At 50.8% G+C, this 18,598-nt stretch overlaps 15 protein-coding genes across 15 annotated transcripts; 11 read left to right on the forward strand and 4 right to left on the reverse strand.

Annotated features, from left to right (window-relative positions):
• Positions 1-191: 191 nt before the first annotated feature.
• Positions 192-443, forward strand: B9G98_03708 (hypothetical protein; the record flags this gene model as incomplete). Its single annotated transcript, XM_024810265.1, has 1 exon — positions 192-443. The coding sequence occupies one exon, from the start codon at positions 192-194 to the stop codon at positions 441-443; it is 252 nt and encodes an 83-aa protein (XP_024666033.1).
• A 250-nt stretch (positions 444-693) lies between these two features.
• On the forward strand, positions 694-1,278 carry B9G98_03709 (5-demethoxyubiquinone hydroxylase, mitochondrial; the record flags this gene model as incomplete). The annotated part of the gene is made up of 1 exon (XM_024810266.1): positions 694-1,278. The coding sequence occupies one exon, from the start codon at positions 694-696 to the stop codon at positions 1,276-1,278; it is 585 nt and encodes a 194-aa protein (XP_024666034.1).
• Positions 1,279-1,341: 63 nt separating this feature from the next.
• On the forward strand, positions 1,342-2,172 carry B9G98_03710 (hypothetical protein; the record flags this gene model as incomplete). Its single annotated transcript, XM_024810267.1, has 1 exon — positions 1,342-2,172. The coding sequence occupies one exon, from the start codon at positions 1,342-1,344 to the stop codon at positions 2,170-2,172; it is 831 nt and encodes a 276-aa protein (XP_024666035.1).
• A 39-nt stretch (positions 2,173-2,211) lies between these two features.
• B9G98_03711 (Histone H3.4) lies at positions 2,212-2,613 on the reverse strand (the record flags this gene model as incomplete). The annotated part of the gene is made up of 1 exon (XM_024810268.1): positions 2,212-2,613. One exon carries the CDS (start codon positions 2,611-2,613, stop codon positions 2,212-2,214), a length of 402 nt encoding a protein of 133 aa, XP_024666036.1.
• Positions 2,614-2,831: 218 nt separating this feature from the next.
• On the forward strand, positions 2,832-4,430 carry B9G98_03712 (Serine/threonine-protein kinase DBF20; the record flags this gene model as incomplete). Its single annotated transcript, XM_024810269.1, has 1 exon — positions 2,832-4,430. The coding sequence occupies one exon, from the start codon at positions 2,832-2,834 to the stop codon at positions 4,428-4,430; it is 1,599 nt and encodes a 532-aa protein (XP_024666037.1).
• A 30-nt stretch (positions 4,431-4,460) lies between these two features.
• On the reverse strand, positions 4,461-4,946 carry B9G98_03713 (hypothetical protein; the record flags this gene model as incomplete). The annotated part of the gene is made up of 1 exon (XM_024810270.1): positions 4,461-4,946. The coding sequence occupies one exon, from the start codon at positions 4,944-4,946 to the stop codon at positions 4,461-4,463; it is 486 nt and encodes a 161-aa protein (XP_024666038.1).
• A 36-nt stretch (positions 4,947-4,982) lies between these two features.
• Positions 4,983-5,840, forward strand: B9G98_03714 (Phosphatidylinositol N-acetylglucosaminyltransferase GPI2 subunit; the record flags this gene model as incomplete). The annotated part of the gene is made up of 1 exon (XM_024810271.1): positions 4,983-5,840. One exon carries the CDS (start codon positions 4,983-4,985, stop codon positions 5,838-5,840), a length of 858 nt encoding a protein of 285 aa, XP_024666039.1.
• A 41-nt stretch (positions 5,841-5,881) lies between these two features.
• Positions 5,882-6,949, forward strand: B9G98_03715 (Queuine tRNA-ribosyltransferase-like protein; the record flags this gene model as incomplete). The annotated part of the gene is made up of 1 exon (XM_024810272.1): positions 5,882-6,949. One exon carries the CDS (start codon positions 5,882-5,884, stop codon positions 6,947-6,949), a length of 1,068 nt encoding a protein of 355 aa, XP_024666040.1.
• A 150-nt stretch (positions 6,950-7,099) lies between these two features.
• Positions 7,100-8,866, forward strand: B9G98_03716 (Membrane-anchored lipid-binding protein YSP2; the record flags this gene model as incomplete). The annotated part of the gene is made up of 1 exon (XM_024810273.1): positions 7,100-8,866. One exon carries the CDS (start codon positions 7,100-7,102, stop codon positions 8,864-8,866), a length of 1,767 nt encoding a protein of 588 aa, XP_024666041.1.
• Positions 8,867-8,927: 61 nt separating this feature from the next.
• Positions 8,928-9,434, forward strand: B9G98_03717 (54S ribosomal protein L49, mitochondrial; the record flags this gene model as incomplete). The annotated part of the gene is made up of 1 exon (XM_024810274.1): positions 8,928-9,434. One exon carries the CDS (start codon positions 8,928-8,930, stop codon positions 9,432-9,434), a length of 507 nt encoding a protein of 168 aa, XP_024666042.1.
• A 120-nt stretch (positions 9,435-9,554) lies between these two features.
• On the forward strand, positions 9,555-12,434 carry B9G98_03718 (Serine/threonine-protein kinase BCK1/SLK1/SSP31; the record flags this gene model as incomplete). The annotated part of the gene is made up of 1 exon (XM_024810275.1): positions 9,555-12,434. One exon carries the CDS (start codon positions 9,555-9,557, stop codon positions 12,432-12,434), a length of 2,880 nt encoding a protein of 959 aa, XP_024666043.1.
• Positions 12,435-12,702: 268 nt separating this feature from the next.
• On the reverse strand, positions 12,703-15,003 carry B9G98_03719 (Exocyst complex component sec15; the record flags this gene model as incomplete). Its single annotated transcript, XM_024810276.1, has 1 exon — positions 12,703-15,003. One exon carries the CDS (start codon positions 15,001-15,003, stop codon positions 12,703-12,705), a length of 2,301 nt encoding a protein of 766 aa, XP_024666044.1.
• Positions 15,004-15,248: 245 nt separating this feature from the next.
• Positions 15,249-16,721, forward strand: B9G98_03720 (hypothetical protein; the record flags this gene model as incomplete). The annotated part of the gene is made up of 1 exon (XM_024810277.1): positions 15,249-16,721. The coding sequence occupies one exon, from the start codon at positions 15,249-15,251 to the stop codon at positions 16,719-16,721; it is 1,473 nt and encodes a 490-aa protein (XP_024666045.1).
• A 176-nt stretch (positions 16,722-16,897) lies between these two features.
• Positions 16,898-17,470, forward strand: B9G98_03721 (Calcium-binding protein NCS-1; the record flags this gene model as incomplete). Its single annotated transcript, XM_024810278.1, has 1 exon — positions 16,898-17,470. The coding sequence occupies one exon, from the start codon at positions 16,898-16,900 to the stop codon at positions 17,468-17,470; it is 573 nt and encodes a 190-aa protein (XP_024666046.1).
• Positions 17,471-17,516: 46 nt separating this feature from the next.
• B9G98_03722 (putative vesicular-fusion protein sec17) lies at positions 17,517-18,389 on the reverse strand (the record flags this gene model as incomplete). Its single annotated transcript, XM_024810279.1, has 1 exon — positions 17,517-18,389. The coding sequence occupies one exon, from the start codon at positions 18,387-18,389 to the stop codon at positions 17,517-17,519; it is 873 nt and encodes a 290-aa protein (XP_024666047.1).
• Between the last annotated feature and the right edge of the window lie 209 nt (positions 18,390-18,598).

The raw sequence follows: 18,598 nt of genomic DNA on the forward strand, positions 1-18,598 counted from the left end.
TGTTTTTTTTGGAGCTGACGCATCAAGGCAAAAACGGTGAAATTGCGCATGAGCGGGCTTCTAAAGTTGAATAGATAGAGTGTAGTGTGCTACATTAGCTTTGTTAGTACCCCAAACGGTTTTTGACCGGGGGTTTCCCGCTGCCCCCCCCCTTGAAAAAACTTGGATCAAAACTTACTCAGCTTCAGAAAATGCCCCAGGGAAAATTGAAAGTTTCTACGGGCACCGGTAAAAAGACAAAGTCGCAGCAGCAATTGAAGAAAGGAGCCAAATCCTTCAAGCCCAAACGCCAAGCAGCACGCAAGGACGCACAGATTGCCAAGAAACACTCAGCAGCGCTCACTTCAGCTACAGAAAAGCTATTGTCTTCTCGTGTCGGGCACTTGGAGCTCCTTAAGGGTACTAGAAGGGAAATCGAAAAGTCTAAAGATAAGAAAAAATGAGCTCTTCACACGCCGTAATCACTCCGTTTGAGTATATCCATGACGGGGCCGAGCTAGAAATCGTGTACATGGAGTTCGAGTTCGTTCTTGAGCCTCCGCGGATTGAAAAACGCAACGACTTTATTTATGATGAATACGATTTGGACGATTTCGGGGAGCCTCTGGAATCCGTTTCCTACGAAAGCCCCGCCCGCAAAAATCGTCGCACTATATAGCTTAGCAGACGTTTACCATAATTACTTGATTCGTCATGCTCCGCCAATCAATCAAAGCCGTCAATAACAAGAGTCTGAAGCCAGCCCAGCGCAAGTACCTTGAGAAGGTGATTCGCGTTGACCAGGCTGGCGAGCTGGGTGCAGACTACATTTACATGGGCCAGCATTTCGTGTTCAAGCAGACCTTGCCTAAGTTAGCCCCATTGATTCGTCACATGTGGGATCAGGAGATCCATCACCATAACACATTCGACACTATTCAAACCGAGGGCCGCATCAGGCCTTCAGTCTTCACGCCGGTATGGAAAATTGCCGCGCTGGGGCTTGGAATGGGCACTGCACTGCTCGGAAAAGAGGCGGCCATGGCCTGCACCGAGGCGGTGGAGACCGTTATTGGTGGCCACTACAATGACCAGCTTCGCCGTCTGAGCAAAGAGTTCCCGGAGACCGAGGAGTTTGTACAACTTCGCAAGCTGATCTCCGAATTCCGCGATGACGAGCTCGAGCACTTGGAAACCGCCATTGAGAACGACGCCAAAAAGGCCGTGCCTTATATGCTTTTAACCGAGGCCATCAAGAATGGCTGCCGCGGCGCCATTTTCCTAGCCGAGCGCTTTTAATGACTTTTAATGTAGCTTTTATCTCTCCTATAACCCGGGCGGGCCGGCCTTCCTCTCTTAGTCATGCTTCGTTACCTGGCGTTGGTCGGGGTGGCTTTGGCAGGTTTGCCTGTTTATGTACTGAATGCGGAGTCGGTAGCTCCTGCAAACCTGGTGCTGGAGAGTAGCAACGCACCGCAAATCCTGGCATCGCACTTCATTGGCGCTGGCGTCGAGGAGGCGTCTCTGGAAGCGTTGGCGATGGCCCAGTTTATTCCGTCAGTCTTGCTCGACGACCGTAACGCAGCGGTTGTGGTTGTTACTGATTTCAAGGCTGATGTTGCCGAAAAGGTTTTTGGATCTCCTTTGTTGTCAATTGAGTCGTCAGGTCCTGAATTGAGCAGCGTACCTCGCCAGCTTGCTGCCAGCGAAATATCTGCTATCGACAACGACGAGTGGCCTGTTGTTGTTTGTAACGGCGCGTCCGACACTCTCAGAGCGATTGCCGATCTCAAGTCAAAGGTTCTAGTCATTGGCGTTCCCGCAGGCGAGCCCCTCCCTGATCTCCACTACACTCGCATCAGTCGCCGCAAGGCGGCGCGGTCTGCATCTCCGTCGATTATTCCGACCTTTTTCGGTTCACAAGAGCAGTGTGAAGAGCTCACAAACAGCTGTTCGGGCCGCGGCGAGTGCGTAAAGACTCCAAACGGGTTCAAGTGCGCGTGCAAGGCAACAAAAAAGGATGATTACACCTACTACTGGGGCGGAAACGACTGCTCGAAGCGTGACGTTAGCTGGCAGTTCAATCTACTTGTATGGACTACTCTGGGCATTGTATTTGCCGCAGTGTTTGGCGTCAGCGCCATGGTCAGCGTTGGCAACAGCCCTCTTCCCGGTATCTTGAATGCCATGTAAGCGGCACCATATTAAAATAAACAAACTAAGATAAATAACTTAAAACTCCCTGCCTCGAATCTGCAGCGCCAAATGCATGTCACTAGGCATGATGGTGACGCGCTTGGCATGGAGACAGCAGAGGTTGGCGTGCTCAAAAAGCCCACAGATGTACCACTCTGAGGCCTCCTGCAGCGCCAGCAGCGCTGTTGATTCCCAATTGAAGTCGAAGTTCTCGCCGTACGTCTCCATCATGACCTGGCGAACCACTCTGTAAAAGGGAATCTTCTTGACCAGGAGGTCTGTCGTTTGCTGGTACATGAAGATCTCGCGTTCAATGTTCACATCCTGCCGCAGGCTGTCTCTCTTTGACTCGTAGCGCGATTTCTTGCTCCGAGACCCCGGTGGCCGGCCTCGCTTGCGAACCTTTGACGGCTCGCCTGAAAATCTCCGATTCATCATGTTTTGTCAGATGGGACAGCGCCCATGCGGGTTGGCGGAATGGATCTGCAACGGGCCAGACCACTGCTGGTGAATCGAACAGCACGCCCACTTCAATTTGCTGCATACACAGCTAGCAATGTACTAATGTAATTTTCCGTGCCCCCGCCATAGTGCGCCCAGCCACGTCCGCCGAATAAATACCTCCTTCGCTTACGCGATGTGTTTTGTTTACAATCATGTCAGACCGAACCAAAGCGGGCTCACCGTTCAGTTCGCGAATCGGCGGAATTATGTCTGGGCTGAGCCCGAAATCGCTCAAGACACGCACGAAAGGCGACGATTTGTCTTCGGCGCTGTCTTCGCTGCAGATTGGCGACGCAGGTCTCCCGACTCTCAGCGAGGACGACAGGCGCAAACTCAGCGACCCTAAAGTAACGCGGCTTGCTCGGGTCACGCAAATGTACTTTCTGGAATACTATTTTGATTTGCTAAACTATATCAAGGCGCGGCGGGGCCGTTACGCTAAAATGCACCAGGTCACTTTGCCCGGTATGGCGGAGGCCGAGCGTCCATTGGCCCTGCGCTCTTATTACGGCCGGGAGCGGGCATTGCTACGCAAGCGCCGAACAAAATTGCATTACGGTGACTTTGACATCCTCACACAGGTTGGCCAGGGCGGATACGGCCAGGTCTACTTGGCTCGCAAGCGGGATAGTAAAGAAGTCTGCGCGCTTAAAGTTTTGAGCAAAAAGCTACTTATCAAATTGGACGAAATTGGCCACATTATGACCGAGCGCGATATTCTTACGCAGGCCTCGCAATCCGAATGGCTGGTAAAGCTGCTGTATTCTTTCCAGGACCCAGACAACCTCTATTTGGCCATGGAGTTTGTGCCTGGCGGTGATTTCCGCACTCTGCTCAACAACACTGGCACCCTGAATGCTCGCCACACTAGATTTTACATGTCAGAGATGTTTTTGGCTCTTGACGCGCTCCATCAGTTGAATTTCATCCATCGCGACTTGAAACCAGAGAACTTTCTCATTACTGCCGAGGGCCACATCAAACTCACAGACTTTGGCCTTGCCGCAGGAAAGATCTCCGACCACCGTATTGAAAGTCTCCGGAAGAGACTAGACGAAGCCAAGCAATTCAACGTTCCTTACTTATCGGTCAAACAGCGTCAAGACGCCTATCGCACCGCCCGCATGGCCGAGATTGATTATGCTTCTTCGGTGGTTGGCTCGCCCGACTATATGGCCCTCGAGGTGCTCCAGGGCCACAACTATGACTATACAATCGACTACTGGTCGATGGGCTGCATGCTGTTTGAAGCATTGGTAGGATATCCTCCGTTCTCTGGTCGGTCGAGTGAAGAGACGTACGCCAATTTGCAGAACTGGAAAAAGGCATTGAGGCGCCCCCAATACGAGAATGGCGAATACGTTTTCAGCGACCGTACGTGGGATCTGATTCAACGCCTGATCACCTCTCAGAGATACAGACTGCGGTCGTTTTCCGAAGTCAGCAGCCACGCCTATTTTGCCGACGTGGACTGGGCCAATATCAAAGACCAGCGGCCGCCATTTATTCCTGACCTGGACGGCGAAGACGACGCAGGCTACTTTGACGACTTTGACAACGAGGCAGATATGGCCAAATACAAAGAAGTCCTAAACAAACGTGCCCACGTCGAGGGCCTGGCAGACCGGGGGAACCTGAGCTCAAGAGACTTTATTGGATTCACTTTCCGCCACGCCAAACCTGTGGCATCCGATATCCCAGGAACTCTTCGGGGAGGTCTTGCCACTGAACCATTCTCCACAATACTGTGATTATATATAAAATAAATACATACCAGCAACTTACTTGTTCTGCCCCGTTTCCATGTCCAGCAGGCCGGCCAGTTGCTCCAAGGCAACTTCGGTTTTTTTCACCTGGTCATTGAGCAGGTCAAAGTAAGGGTCGTCGAACAGTCTTGACCTCAATTTGTCGGAATTGGAGTTGGTCCATATCTCTCGATAGTGGTTCATGCCTAGCGACGTTTCCTCCTTCGACATGCGCTGGGCGAACTCGATCTGGGCCTTTTTGATCCGCTGCACATGCTCTGCTCTGAGCGGACCGAGAAACGCCTTGTTTTTCAGCACTTCCTGCGCCAGCTCAATGTCGTCTTGCAGAGCACCCATGGTGGCCCACAGCGCGTCGTGCCGGTTGATGGAGGGCTTTGCCTGCGGGAACTCATCTGCAGCACTGGTCAACGACGGCGGGTTAAATACTGTAGAGACCGACACCGACGGCACCTCGGATACCACCCGATCTATGGTGGTTTGAAACGATTCCTGGTCGTCCATCACTGGGAAGTACCTGACAAAGACCCTTTGGACAGTATGCCGGCCAAAAACACCAAGGGGAAGCCAGCTTGGAAGAAGCTTTTGTGGGTTAAACAACCTTATCCGGACAATTATGTAGACAAGTCCTTCTTGTCGCAGTTGCAGCGCAATTCCAATGTGGGCACCTACAATTTCTGGACGGTGGTCAGCGACACCACGGTGTTACTGGGGAACGCAGCCCTGACGTTGTTCTTTTGCGGCTCTTTTGTAGCCATTTACGAGCTCAAATGGGATCCCAAGTACTTTGCTTTGGGCTCGTCGCTGCTGTCGTTTGGGCTAGCAATGCTCTATGGTTACCACATCCAAGACACCACGGTGTTTTTCACGAGCGTCAAGTCGGCTATTCTGATCCTGTTTGCTGTGTTGTCCCTCACGCCGATCTTCACATCACTCACCAGGTCGACGTCGAGCGACAGTATCTGGTCCATATCGGCCTGGCTGTGTGCGGTGAATCTCGCGTTTTCTTCGCGCCCCTTACCGGAATCGTCCTCGGTGTTGATCCTCTCGATTAACATTGCATTATGTGCTGCTATTGTTCTGGCTAGCCGTCTACATACCCCCGAAGCCGTATTCTGGTTCATGGTGTTCAGCATACAAGTGTACGTGCTTCTACCGACGGTGGCTCGCTGGCTGAGGCGAAACTCGTCGCGGGCCTACTGGGCATTATTCAGTGGTCTCATGGTGGCATCCAGCGGGGCATCGTACGTGCTCATGGGATGGCCAGCGGTGTTTTTGTGGTGGTTCACTGCTTTGGCTATTGTCATAGGCGTGCCTGGGTTATTTTTGGCTCTACAAAAGTACAAGGATCAAATTAAAGGGCCCTGGGACCCGGCCCGTCCCATTATGACCTCCTAAGACTATTTATTTGCACCCCTTTTAATAAGCGAAAAAAACCCATGTTCAAAACCGCCGGCGGCCCTGGGGCCAGAAGTGGCATTTTGACAATTAATGGCAGTGAATTAATCACTCCGACATATTTTGCATCAACAAGAAGAGGCGCGATCCCCCACCTGACGCCGGATAATTACCCCGCTGTACCTCTAGCGACTGTATACAACGAAGACTTCCATGAAGCACTCTCCCCTTCATCCAAACGATCTGAGTGCTTTATGAAGCGTGAATACCTCGTCCTCAACGCCAAGGGGGTGTTTTCGTTGTCGAGCCATCATTTCGGCGACCGAGAAAAGAAGGTGAAGAACGATGTCGACAACAACTTCGCGATCACCCTGCACACCATGCACGGCGGAAACAGTCACCCTGTGTCCGCGTTGGCGAATGACATGGTCAATACCAAGGTTGATTTTGTCGTCGTGCCACATGACAGTGCTTCCCTGTCGCAGGGCTCGCGTATAGGCAAGAATCGAGTGCGCAAAATGGAAACCCGCACATTGGAGTGGATCAAGCTGTTCCGAGCGACCGTCGATAAAAATGCCCCCGGCACCCCGGTTGTTGCGACAATTAATATGGAACTCAGCACGCCTGCGTTTCTGAGCAGCATCGATTCGATGGTTGACGGGTACTTTTTGATCCCCAGCGATTCCCGCCTTGCAGACAACGTAGTGCCGGTGCCCGATACTACAAAACTAAGAATCTGCGGAGCAAAAGTTTCGTACTTTGATATGCTCGATCTGATTGGCAAGGGCATTGATGTGCTTGAAACCCAGATCGACCAGTACAGCGAGGCAGGCGTGGCCCTGACCTTTGATCTCAACTGTACCTCTCGGCAATTTTCCATTGATCTCAATGACAGCTGCTACACCACCGACATGTCTACTCTGGGCGACACCCGCTTTGCCAAAGCCTATTTGCATCATCTTCTCAACGCACGGGAAATGACTGCCCAAGTTGCTCTACAGAAACACAATTTAGAAGTTGTCGATAAGTTCTTTTCGGACATCCGCAACGCAATCGAGGACGGTACGTTTGACACTAAAGCTGCAAACTTCAAATCACACTACAACTAATAATATAGATCTAAGATCAAATGCTTGGCTTCTTATTCCCCTCCTTTTTTAACCCTTTTTGGTACTAAGCAACAGGGCGCCCGAACCGCCAAATCCGGTGCTGCATATATATTACAAAGTCACTGTGCGACCCAAACGTTACGAGCAGATATGGCGAAGGACTCTCCAGCGAAGTCTGATTCGCCGGAAAACGAGGATGCAGGCAACGAGAAAGTGTTCAAAAAATTCTCCTCTGTGCTGTCGTCGGTGTGGAACACTGGGGACAATGGAGAAGAGGAGGCTGGGGCCATTAGCGAAGGAGAGGAGGTGAACGAGGCGCCAGAAGAGGCCTCAGAAGAGGCGCCGCCCAAGGCAATCAATTCAATGGGTAACGGGGATGCGACATTGGACGATTTTTCCAGTTCGGATGAAGGTACGGCCGACAGCGAGAGCGAGGGCGACGAGCCAGGTGGCAGTAGCAAGCCGTTGACGATCAAGGACGTGCTCCCACAGCAGCAGCTGGCTTCGAGCAAGAGAAATGCCGAGTTCCACAAGGCTTTCCCCAAAATTCCCGCCAGCGAGCCGCTGATTGAGGACCATTCCTGCGCGCTTTCGCGAGATATCTTGACTCAGGGCAAGATGTACATTTCCCCCCACTACATTTGCTTCTATTCTAATATTTTAGGATGGCAAGTTTCCGAGACGATCAATTTGAGCCAAGTTGTTGAAGTGCAAGCGAAATCAACCTTTGGCGTTTTCCCTAATGGCCTGACCATTGTGACGCTGCATCAGCGGCATACTTTCGCAAGCCTGCTTAGTCGTGACGGGGTAGTGGACCTGATCACCAAGCTTTGGAAGTCACCGTTAAATAAACAGACGCCAGAAGGTGGAAACCAGAGCGGGTCGAACGGAGAGGACAACATGGCGGACAATAGTGATTACTCGGACAACGAAGACACCAACGGCGACGGCAAGGCAAACGGCACTAGCAGCAACAAGTGGCCGGTTGCTAATCTGGGCCCGGGCACCAACAAGCCCACAGAGCTGCCCGACGTTGACCCCAAAGAGAAAATTGTTGCTAACGAGAGTATCAACGCCCCGGTCGGCGTGGTGGCCAATCTTATTTTCGGCAAAGACACCAAGTGGTACCGAAGGTTGCTGGCCGACGTAGAAAAGAACCGCGACGTGCCCGAGATCCCGCAATTCAAGGTTGACGGTGGCAAGGAAAAGCGCAAGTACGAGTATATCAAACCCCTGAATGCTCCAGTGGGCCCCAAGCAAACAAAATGCTTGTCCACAGAGACCATCGAGGACTGGAACCTCAAGGGCCTGGTCACGGTCATCACTGAGACCCGTACGCCGGACGTCCCCTCGGGCAATTCTTTCACCACAATGTCCCGTGTGAACCTTGCTTGGGGACCAAATAACACCACAAAGTTCAGGATGTCCACTTGGATCGAGTGGACCGGCAAGTCCTGGATCAAGGGTGCGATTGAAAAAGGAGCCCTTGACGGACAGGTTTCGTATGCCAAGAACCTGGTCAAAGAGATCAACGCATCTTTGATGGGCGGCAAGAAGGCCAAGTCTATGAAAATCAAAATGTCCGGCAAAGAGGACAACGCCGGCCAGATTGCCGAAGCCGACGAGCATGTCGAATCGCCGGGCGTGCTGGGCAATCTCAATTGGTTCTACATCTCGATCTTCCTGCTCATTGTGGTCATTGTCTTGGCTGTTATGTTCTTCCGCGGTCGTCACGCCGGTGGCCTTGATAATAAACTGCGCTCTATCCAGGAAGAGTACTATCTTTGGCAATGGATCGATGGGCGCATGCCGGTCACATCGGTCCGCCACCAGGACTTTGCTCGCGCAGACATCGAAGAGGCTATCCGCGTGATGGAAACCCGCCTCCTCAAGCTTAAGGGCGTTTTATCTAACTAACGTATTTCTATCTATCTTAAAAACTAAGATCACTTAGCCGAGTTTGGGTTCCTTTGTCATCATGAAAAATCTCCTGGCGCTGGTCCGTCCGACAGTGAGGTCGTTTTCAACGGCCAAGCCGATGATGAACGCTATTAAAATTACTCCACGCGCCGTGGAGCCGGCAAAGGTGCATGATATTGTTTCGTTCAAGGCCAAGTACGCCCAAGCCAGCGACCGCACTCCTCTCAAAGAGGCCCGGGAGCTCTATGCCCGCATCCACATTCACAACTGGACGATGTTAGTTACTGAGGGAGACATTATCAAAATCCCGGCCAACATGAAGGACGTCAAGATTGGCGACACGCTCAAATTCGACCAGGTCTCCGAGATTGGCTCCCGCAACCACACGCTGAGTGGAGAGCGTATTGATCCTTCGCAGTTCAGCATCAAGGGCGTGGTGCTCGAGAAGACCCGTGTCAAGCGCTCGGTTACTGAGAAAACTCGTCGCCGCCGCCGCCACGTCCGTAATGTTGTTGCAAACAACTCCCTCACCGTGATTCGTATTTCTCAAATCCAAGTCGCCTAATGTACATAATATTCTCTCACAAAACACAAAACAACTTTCAAATTAGCCCCTAAAGTGTGCGTCTTGGACTGGCATCTGCTTTATATCCTGCAACCGGCGGCTGTCTCCATCGCTTACATTATGGAGACGTTCATGGACGATTCTCTGATACCGGATTTCAGCCAATCTCCGCGAGTCCCGAACAGTTCGTTCGGCCCTTATCCAGCAATGGTGCGTCATCTAAGCGATAAATCCACTGAAAAAACTGGCGACGATTCGATGGAGTACTTTAGTGCTGGGTCCCCTAGTCAAACGAGTTTCGACCGCACCAACGAATCTATGACGACGTCTGGTCGCAGATTAGTAGAATCGAACTCTCACATGAGCCGACCGCGCAACGACAGCTTGTCTACAAAGGATTGGCCTCAAGAAAGAGTTATTTCGTGGCTCAAACAGCACCGCTTCTCAGCAGAGTGGATTGACGCCTTTGCCGCCGCTCACATAGAAAATGAGACGTTTTTGGCCCTGGCAAACCCCAAGAATTTCCAGAAATACAACTTTAATATAAACGACTCCCCCTCCCGCTTCTTCCAGCTCATGGCAACGCTCTCCACTGAACAGCTCCCAGAGTCCCCCGCCGTATCCCATACTGCAATCTCAAGCCCCTTCAGCAATGGCAACCCTACAGCGCCCACGGTTTCTCCTTGGTCCTCCTCTTCTTTATCATCGCCACCAGGAACGTTTTTCCCTAAGCGAACGCAGGAAAAGTTCTTATTTTTGGACAAACGACTACGGCCGACGCGGGGCCAAAGTAACGGGCCGAGTATTCTCGTTACTACTGACAACATTTCGTTCACCCTAGTGAATATTCTGCTTTGCCAGAACGCGAAAGAGGTACGGATGCGAATACTAGAACGTTTGCAACTCAACTCTCCTGGATTCAGAGCTAGTGTTCACCTGACAGACTACTTTTGCGTCCCCGGTGAAGCTCTGAGCGATAAGCAGTTGTGGGACGTACTGTCGGCTGCTGCAGGTGATATTGCAAAGTTGTATATCGGTTTAGAATCGCTCGACCCGTCTCCGGCCAAGTTTTACGGATCTAGCGACGATGTACTGTCTCCTAGTGGGGAGATCCGTCAATTGCCCTACCCGCAGACGCCATCTCACCTTATTTTGAGTATTCCTAATCCTACTGGAGACTATTTTGCATCGAAACCAGTTGCATCCCCTGCACCAACCAGACATTTTGTGACATCCAAGGCTGCTCAACAAAGCGGGGTGCCCTTGCTTTCATCTCCTCCTGTTCCGGCTGGGTCCAAGAACCTGCCCCAAATAACGCCAGATAACGTTCCGTTCAAACGTATAGCTTCGATTCGTCGCAAGGGGCCGTCTCTTTCCCGTGAGAATTCCGATGCATCACTCCTGCCCATGAGAACAGCCCCCAAACCTCCGCTGGCTCGCCAAAACTCGGCACGGTACCGTCCCGAGCTCAGCCCTGTAGCACAAAGCCCACAAAGAACAGTACCGCGGAAAGAAGTTCAGACCAGTGTTGAGCCCGATCCGCCATTGACGGCACCAAGAGAAACCGATGAGGAGACAGCGTTCTCCTGGGACTCTGCCCCTGAGCTCGAGGACTCGGATGATGAAGGTAGTGACGATGGCTTGTGGGCAATGAAACCGCAAACAGGAAGCTATGTTCCGACTACTGATTCGGAAGGGCATAGCACAGGAATAACACCCAACAATTACACGGCTCGTCCTCCCACTGAGGTGCTGCTCGAAAATCTCGATCAGTTCTTCCCTAATACCGACCTTGATCGCCCAGTGATTCAGCAGCGACATCGTAAAGGAAATTCCTCAAGCAGTCTCTCGTCTCCCCAATCGGCTGAAAAAACCACCGTTGCTTCCCCAGCTTCCAATGTATCAACATCTTCCAAATCACCCAAAGGTGAGGTGGGTCGCATCAAGTCCATTCGAGTGGTCGCTCGCGAAGCTAGCCGCAGAATGCACGGCGGAACATCGTTATTACGTCGCAAGTCAACCAAGATGTGGGGACAGAAGGTTGTCGAAGTCGAAAAGGGACACACAATCACGTTGCGGGACCGGAAGCAGTACGTTTGGGTTCGCGGTGAGCTGCTGGGCCGTGGTACGTTCGGCAAAGTGTATCTGGGTCTTAATTTGACGACTGGCGATATGCTTGCTGTTAAACAAGTCGAAGCTCCTCGCCAGCTTTCAAAGAGTCACGCAACCCAGAACAGTATCGATACGCTGTTTTCTGAGGTAGAGACAATGAAGGATCTTGATCACCTCAACATCGTGCAATATCTGGGATTTGAGGCTCGTGAAGATATGTATAACCTGTTCTTGGAATATGTGCCCGGTGGGTCCGTCAAGGCTATTTTGGATCACTATGGCCGGTTCCCCGAACAGATTATTCGTAACTTGAATACACAGGTTCTGGATGGTCTCGCTTACCTTCACTCTCGTGGCATTCTTCATCGAGATCTCAAGGCAGACAACTTGCTTTTGGATCTTGACGGCACTATCAAGATCTCGGATTTCGGTATCTCCAAGCGCAGCCGGGACATTTACTCAAACAATGCCGAAATGTCTATGCAAGGCACAATTTTCTGGATGGCTCCAGAAGTCATTCACAACGTTGTCAAGAATGAAAAGCAAGGCTACAGCGCCAAAGTCGATGTTTGGTCTTTGGGCTGTGTGATTTTGGAAATGTTCGCTGGCCGACGCCCCTGGTCCACTGAAGAAGCAGTGGGTGCGTTATACAAACTCGGCTCCTCTAAGCAAGCCCCACCTATCCCTGATGATACCCTGCCATACGTTTCGACACTCGGCAAAAACTTTTTGGACGCGTGCTTCATCATTGATCCCAGCGAGCGTCCCACAGCTCGGGAACTGCTCAATCACACTTTTGCAGAGCGTGATCCTAACTTCAAGTTCTCGGAAACAGCTTTAGGCAAATTTTTAATCCAATCCACACCAAAGCGTGTTCCGCATGTTTAGTGGTTTATTTATTTCTATATATCAATATCAATGATCCTTCCAACTGACCTATTTGTCATCCGTCTTGAATATGTTTCCAGTCTTCAAAGTTCTTTTGGTGACGGGTGGAGTGTTTTACGGACTCGTTGGCTTGAAAAATCAAATCAAGCTCGACAATCTTCGTGAGTCCAGTGTTGAGCAGATCAAGGCCAAACGCTCGGAGCTTGATGCTGCCCTGGCCAAATGATCTCTGGATACCATCGTGCATTTTATATAGATACTTATTTAATTATTGACGTTCTCCATGAAGGTATCGCATGAATCCACTTTGTTGGGTTCTCAGCGATGGATTCGGACTACCTGGGGCCTGCAGTTTGGCCAACAGTCCCGAGATTTTATTTGAATCGATGCGATCGTATTTCTTCATACGAAGTTCAGCTCTGTTGTACTCTGTGGGGTCTTCGCTTCGGAGCAGATTGACAGTTTGTCTAACCTCTGTCAAGCTCTCCACCAAGCTTGGGTTGTCATCGGCCTTGGAGAGCCCGCCGATAAAGTCCTCCAAAAACGTCAAATCTTTATCGAAATTCTGCAGTGCTGCGGGAGTAATACCGTCAGGTGCGGAATCAAGCATAGCCATCAGCTTTTTTCGTAAATGGTCACCAGCTGCCAAGTAGGTCATGGTGCGGATATCTGTTGGCAAACGGGCCAGTGTAGAGTTGGTCATTGTGAGCAGGTATGCAGTCATTTCAAGAGCATAGGCAGCGGGGCCAGGTTCTGACCTTGTGGCTCTCCAATCAATGTGGGCAACTTCAACAAAGTTATCAATAGCATCTTCAACGAGCTGGAATACGCGGCGCTCTGCAAAACGGCGGGCATTAGCAAACGCGGCCAAAGATTTGAGGGGCTGACTGCGACGTGATGAAATACGAAGAGATTCCAGCATAGCCTGTACTTTGACGGTTGCAAATTCAAAATATTCAAGATCAATAAGGGTCTGTACAATCTGCTCACGCTTGGAACCCTTGAGACCGTCCATGAACGTCTTGCAAACGGTATCGGTCAAAAACGTTTCAATTGCCGTGGAAAGCATATCTTCTACAATCACGGGTTCTTTTTGAAACAGATCGAAAAACGAAGTGTGATGTGTGATGAGCGAGCGCAAGTCTGCACAAGTGAGCGGGTAAATTTCAGAAAATGGTAAAACGCGGGGAAACGCCTTGTTTTTCTCAGAATCCGGAGCACTGTACCAAACAACGCCCAGAATTGTATCGTAAAGTTCAGTTTTGTTCACGACAAGCGGCATATGGTCTTCTTTGCGCCAGCTGTGTAGGAACTTTTCTCGGGACTTTTCGACAAGATGATCGCTAAAGTACTTGACGAGATCGCGCAAGAGCATCATAATATTGCTGACGTTGAAGTCAAAGTTCTCGAGGGTTTCAATAAATTTGGCCAGCATATCTTTGAAGGGAACATGTTCCGAGGTCTGTTTGAGTTCGGGCATTTTCTGAGACAACGCCTTGGTCAACCGCCGGATGATCTGCTCCCAGACATCATCCACCAGTTTATCAGAACGCACACGAGGAAGTTGCCAAGACATAGTGCGTTCAGTGACACAAAATCCTGCAACGTTTTCGAGAACCGCAGCAGTGATCTCTGCACCCTCAGGCACCAGTGCCAGTGCTCTAGCCTGACGCTTTTGGTCCACATGGTTTGCGAGTTGGGGGATCTTGTCAAGCTTTGTGAAGATCAATTCCGCCTCGAACATTGGGCCGAAATCGAGGTCCAATTGGGCGTCGGTCATATAGTTGATACTGGATTCACGGTAGGCCAGCTCAACACTCGAGTTGAAGCGGAACGGCTGCAAATGGGGGTGTTCAGACACATGCGATTCCCATGCTTCGCGTTGTTTCGAAAGCAGTTCATAAGTTCGGTTGCCGATTTTCGGAATTTGCGAATCTAGGCGATCAACAAACTCATCTACCTCGTCAAGTGTAGCCTTCATAATCGCCCGTGAAAGAGCCGGGACAGTTCTTTGCACAAATGTCGTAAGTCCATAGGACCTAAGCTTATCGGTATTCATATTCTGGAGCTCATAAAGACTCTGGACAGCCGCGATTTTGTTCTTCGACTTTAGCAATTGGAACACTTGATTCGTATATTCAAAGGCCTGCAAGCAGACTTTGGTTGCCTCCATTGAGGATTCGATATTTTGTCTGGTTCGTCCCATATTAGCTTGGCGTTGTGCTTCGCTCAAAAGTTTAGATCCTTTGGCTTTGATTTCCGTCGATGCAGATTGTACTTGGCGAGCGACGGAATTGCTTGTAGCATTGATTTGATGCAGCTCATCCAGAGCATATAAAAAGGGATTGTCCTGATCCTCAGAAATAGCTCTGGTCTCGGCTTCCCGCGCCTGCTCAAGCTCCAGTAGGGCATCTAGCAGTTCTTCTGTCGACGACGTTTGGATGGCTGATCGCACGATCGGTGTCAACTGCTCAATGTAGCTATTGTCGCTGTCAAAAGAGGACTTCCCGCCCAGCAGGTAGTCCGACGACAACAGCAAATGCGACAACTGAAGCCGGATATCGTCCATGGTGATGTTGTCAGCAAGACCGGATGGGGCTGCCGAAATAAAACGACTGCGGATAAATAGTTTGAAGAATTAGAGATTAAACGAAGCACTCGACTCAAGCTCGGTATTGTCAACTGTGTGTCGGGCGGTGGTCGTGTCGCCAGGTCCCGAATACGACGCCAAGTCACGTGCCGACAAAGGCTAGGGCCTCCCGGTGGATTTGGTCTTGTGAGTTGGCGAAGCATTTTGACCAATCTACCTTGTCAATGGAACAGCGATTACCACCAGAACTCATCCACCTCATAGGAGAGTACTGCTGCCAGGCTGACGCGTGCAGCTTCGCGCTCACATGCCGGATAATGTCAAGGGCTGTTGCCCCGCGACTTTACCGATCGATTCTCTTTGACATCAGTCCGAGGAGCATTGCGATCCAGCAGCCTGTGCAGAGTGTTTCAGGGTCTAGTGTGTCCACAACAATTGTGCGTACGGTGGCCGGAGTGAAGCAGTGCCTCCGTGTGCTTGCCCAGCATCCGGAACTCGCCGCCCTTGTTTTGGCACTCGATGTCCGTTCCAATCTCCAGCTTAGCGACCACACGTTGAATTTGCTTTTCTCAACTGTTTTCGTCAACTTGGCGTCTCTGAAGGTACTCCGGTGGTCTGCATGTCCCGAATTGCCGATTGATCTGCTGGCCCTATTGCCGAACTCCGTGAACGTTGAAGTGCTAGAGGTCGATCTCGCCGTCCGGCCCTGGCAGGAGTATCCGGCTCTAGAACTGCCCAACTTGAGATCCTTGACTGTTCGGCCGTTCCTGAGGGCCGAGTTTTTGATTTGGCTCAGTGGTGTTGTCGCCAATGCCCCGTTGCTCGAGGACGTGTGGCTGTGCCGCTATCTTGATGCAAAGTCAGCTGTTGGCTCCAGCTATGCGTTTGTGGGGCTTTCTGATGTCGCCAGTGAAGATGTGCTTGCCATTAAGCAATTCTTTTACGGCATGCCTCGCTGGAAGCTGCAGCGCTTGGGACTACTTCAAGTGCGGGTTTCTGCTGAGGAGGCAGACGAACTTGTCCGAAGTTTTGACCTGTCTGAACTTACGAATCTAGCTTTGACGGGTGGAGATCTCTCCCGTCTTCCTCAAAGCTCTATCTTGACTCGTTTGATTGTTCAAGGGCTGCCCTTGCAGCGACTCGAAATAGATTGGACGGCTTCCAGTGCTTTAATTAACGAGTTCCTGCTGTGCCAGTCGTCTCTGGAGTCGCTCAAGATTCACGTCAAAGAATGCCCCCAGGTATTTTTCACTACAATCAGCAAGTTACGGAACTTGAAGCACCTGCAGGTTATTCTGCAGTGTAAGTTTTCCTTTGCAGATTTCGAGCCTCTGGCCCGCTGCAGTAAACTTGAGACTTTGGCCATGCCTTTCAGTTTCGAAAGCTGCACCTGGACTTTGGCAAGCGTTTTGCCCAATCTCAGACTTATTGAGCTCAACTATTCTTCTGAGGGCACTGCCAATGGCACGCCTTTCCCTCACCCCCTGAGCGGCCTCTCTGGTGGCGGCGGCGGGCTTGTTAGCAGTCTGCTCACCGTTGTTCACGAAGATGATCTTTATCCGCTGCAGTACGCCGGTATACTATGCGACCTTCGCCGCCACCCGAGGCTGGAGCACGTCCAGATCGACCATCACTTGCACACGATCAAGCAGGGAGCCACTGATGTGGAAGAATTGCGAGCATCACGATCTGTGTAATGACTCTAAAATTTACGAACTCATGATAATGAATTCACGAACAAATAGCAAATTGATGATTTTAAAACCCTCCCCCGTATGAACTGCCCAATCCCCGTTCTATGTTCCCGTAATACCCCCTGTGGAGGTTGAGTCTCCACAGTCCAAGCCTCTCCCGATTCGGTCAGCCGTGCGATATGGGCAAAGCGTCGAGCAAACTTTCCAAAGAAGAGCTTAAAGAGCTCAAGGAGATCACGCACTTTGAAAGCAAGGAGCTGCAGCAATGGTACAAGGGCTTTCTGAAGGATTGCCCGTCCGGACAACTTAGTCGAGACGATTTGCGCGGCGTATATAAACAGTTCTTCCCATTTGGAGACCCTGGTGCGTTCAGCGACCTCGTTTTTGACGTTTTCGACACCGACAACAACGGCACGGTAGACTTTAAGGAGTTCATCACCGCACTCAGTATCTCTTCCCGTGGATCCGTGGACGAAAAATTGAAATGGGCTTTCCAACTATATGATTTGAACAAAGACGGTCTCATTAGCCAGGAGGAGATGCTCTCGATTGTTACTGCAATCTATAAAATGGTCGGATCCATGATGAAGGTTCCTGAGGATGAAAGCACACCAGACAAACGTGTCCAGAAACTATTCGCTTCAATGGATGCTGACAAGGACGGCCAAATCACGTTCGAGGAGTTCTCAGAGGGCTCCAAGAAGGACCCTACCATCCTCAGCGCCTTGAATTTATATGATGGATTAGTATAGATACGTATTTTCCCCCTTTTGTTTCTTCGTTGTTTTTTTTGTTCTTCTACAGCAAATCATCCTCCGCCCCCTGAATTTGTTCTTTAATCTTCAGCCCCATCGACACTTTCCACTTGTCGAGCTTGTTGAAGCGGTCGTATTCCCATAACTTATCAGTGTAAGCCTGCTCATCGCCATCCTTGACTGCTTCGGCAATGTCAGTGAGGAATTGGAACTCTTTGGTTGAGCCAAATGAGGGGTCCCACTCGTTATATTGGTCCAACGCCCGGCTGGTAGCTACAAAGTCTCCTTCAGCAAGATAACACATAGTGGCCTTCACAAAGTACTCCTTGAGACTCCATTTGGACAGGTTTGAGTTCAAACTTTGCTTGGCAACTCTCTCAAAGTTCTCAATGGCCATGTCGTACTGGCCGTTCAAAGCAGCAAGATCCGCAACCTTGAGAAAAGCCTTGTTGCTCAATGCCTCAGCCTGGTCGTTGTAGTACCAATCACCTGCGTCCTGATATGCTTTGATTGCCTTAGCCAGATCGGCCAAATCATTCTCGTAGACGGCACCAATGTCCATCTGATAATTAGCTGCCCGGCGGAATTGGCCACGCAGGGTGAAAAGGTGGATGGCCTCGTCCAGCACACGAACTGCCTGCTCGGGATCAACCTGCCGGTACGATTTGTACGCCTCAACCAGGGTGTTGGCTGCATCATCTTTCAGGTCGGTTTGCTTTTGCACCGTGGCGGCCTTTTCGAAGGCCTTGCCCGCTGCAGTCTGGTCCTTGTTCAGGCGGAAGCCGTTTGCCGCCTGGATATATAAATCAGCCGCCTCTTCCAACTGGAACGACGAGCCGCCGAATACTTTAGTGAAAAAACCACCGGTCGTGGTGGCCTTTTTGTCTGCCTGCGCCAAAAGTGCCTGGGGGTCCATTACTAAACGGGGGTTTAATGGTGTGGTTTATAGCGGGAGGATGGTGTTTGGCGAAAATGGATTTTTCGAGGAAATGGCCCAGAAATACCATGTTTTCTGGTCTCAGCGAGTCCATTGATGCAGCTGATTTCGTCAGACCAATACTTTGGTCCAACCGCTCGTCAGGTATGTTTCGACCCCTGGACGCGTTCTAAGCGCGGTCGCGTAAG

Source organism: Wickerhamiella sorbophila (assembly GCF_002251995.1).
Source record: "Wickerhamiella sorbophila strain DS02 chromosome Unknown contig2, whole genome shotgun sequence".
NCBI lineage: Eukaryota > Fungi > Ascomycota > Dipodascomycetes > Dipodascales > Trichomonascaceae > Wickerhamiella > Wickerhamiella sorbophila.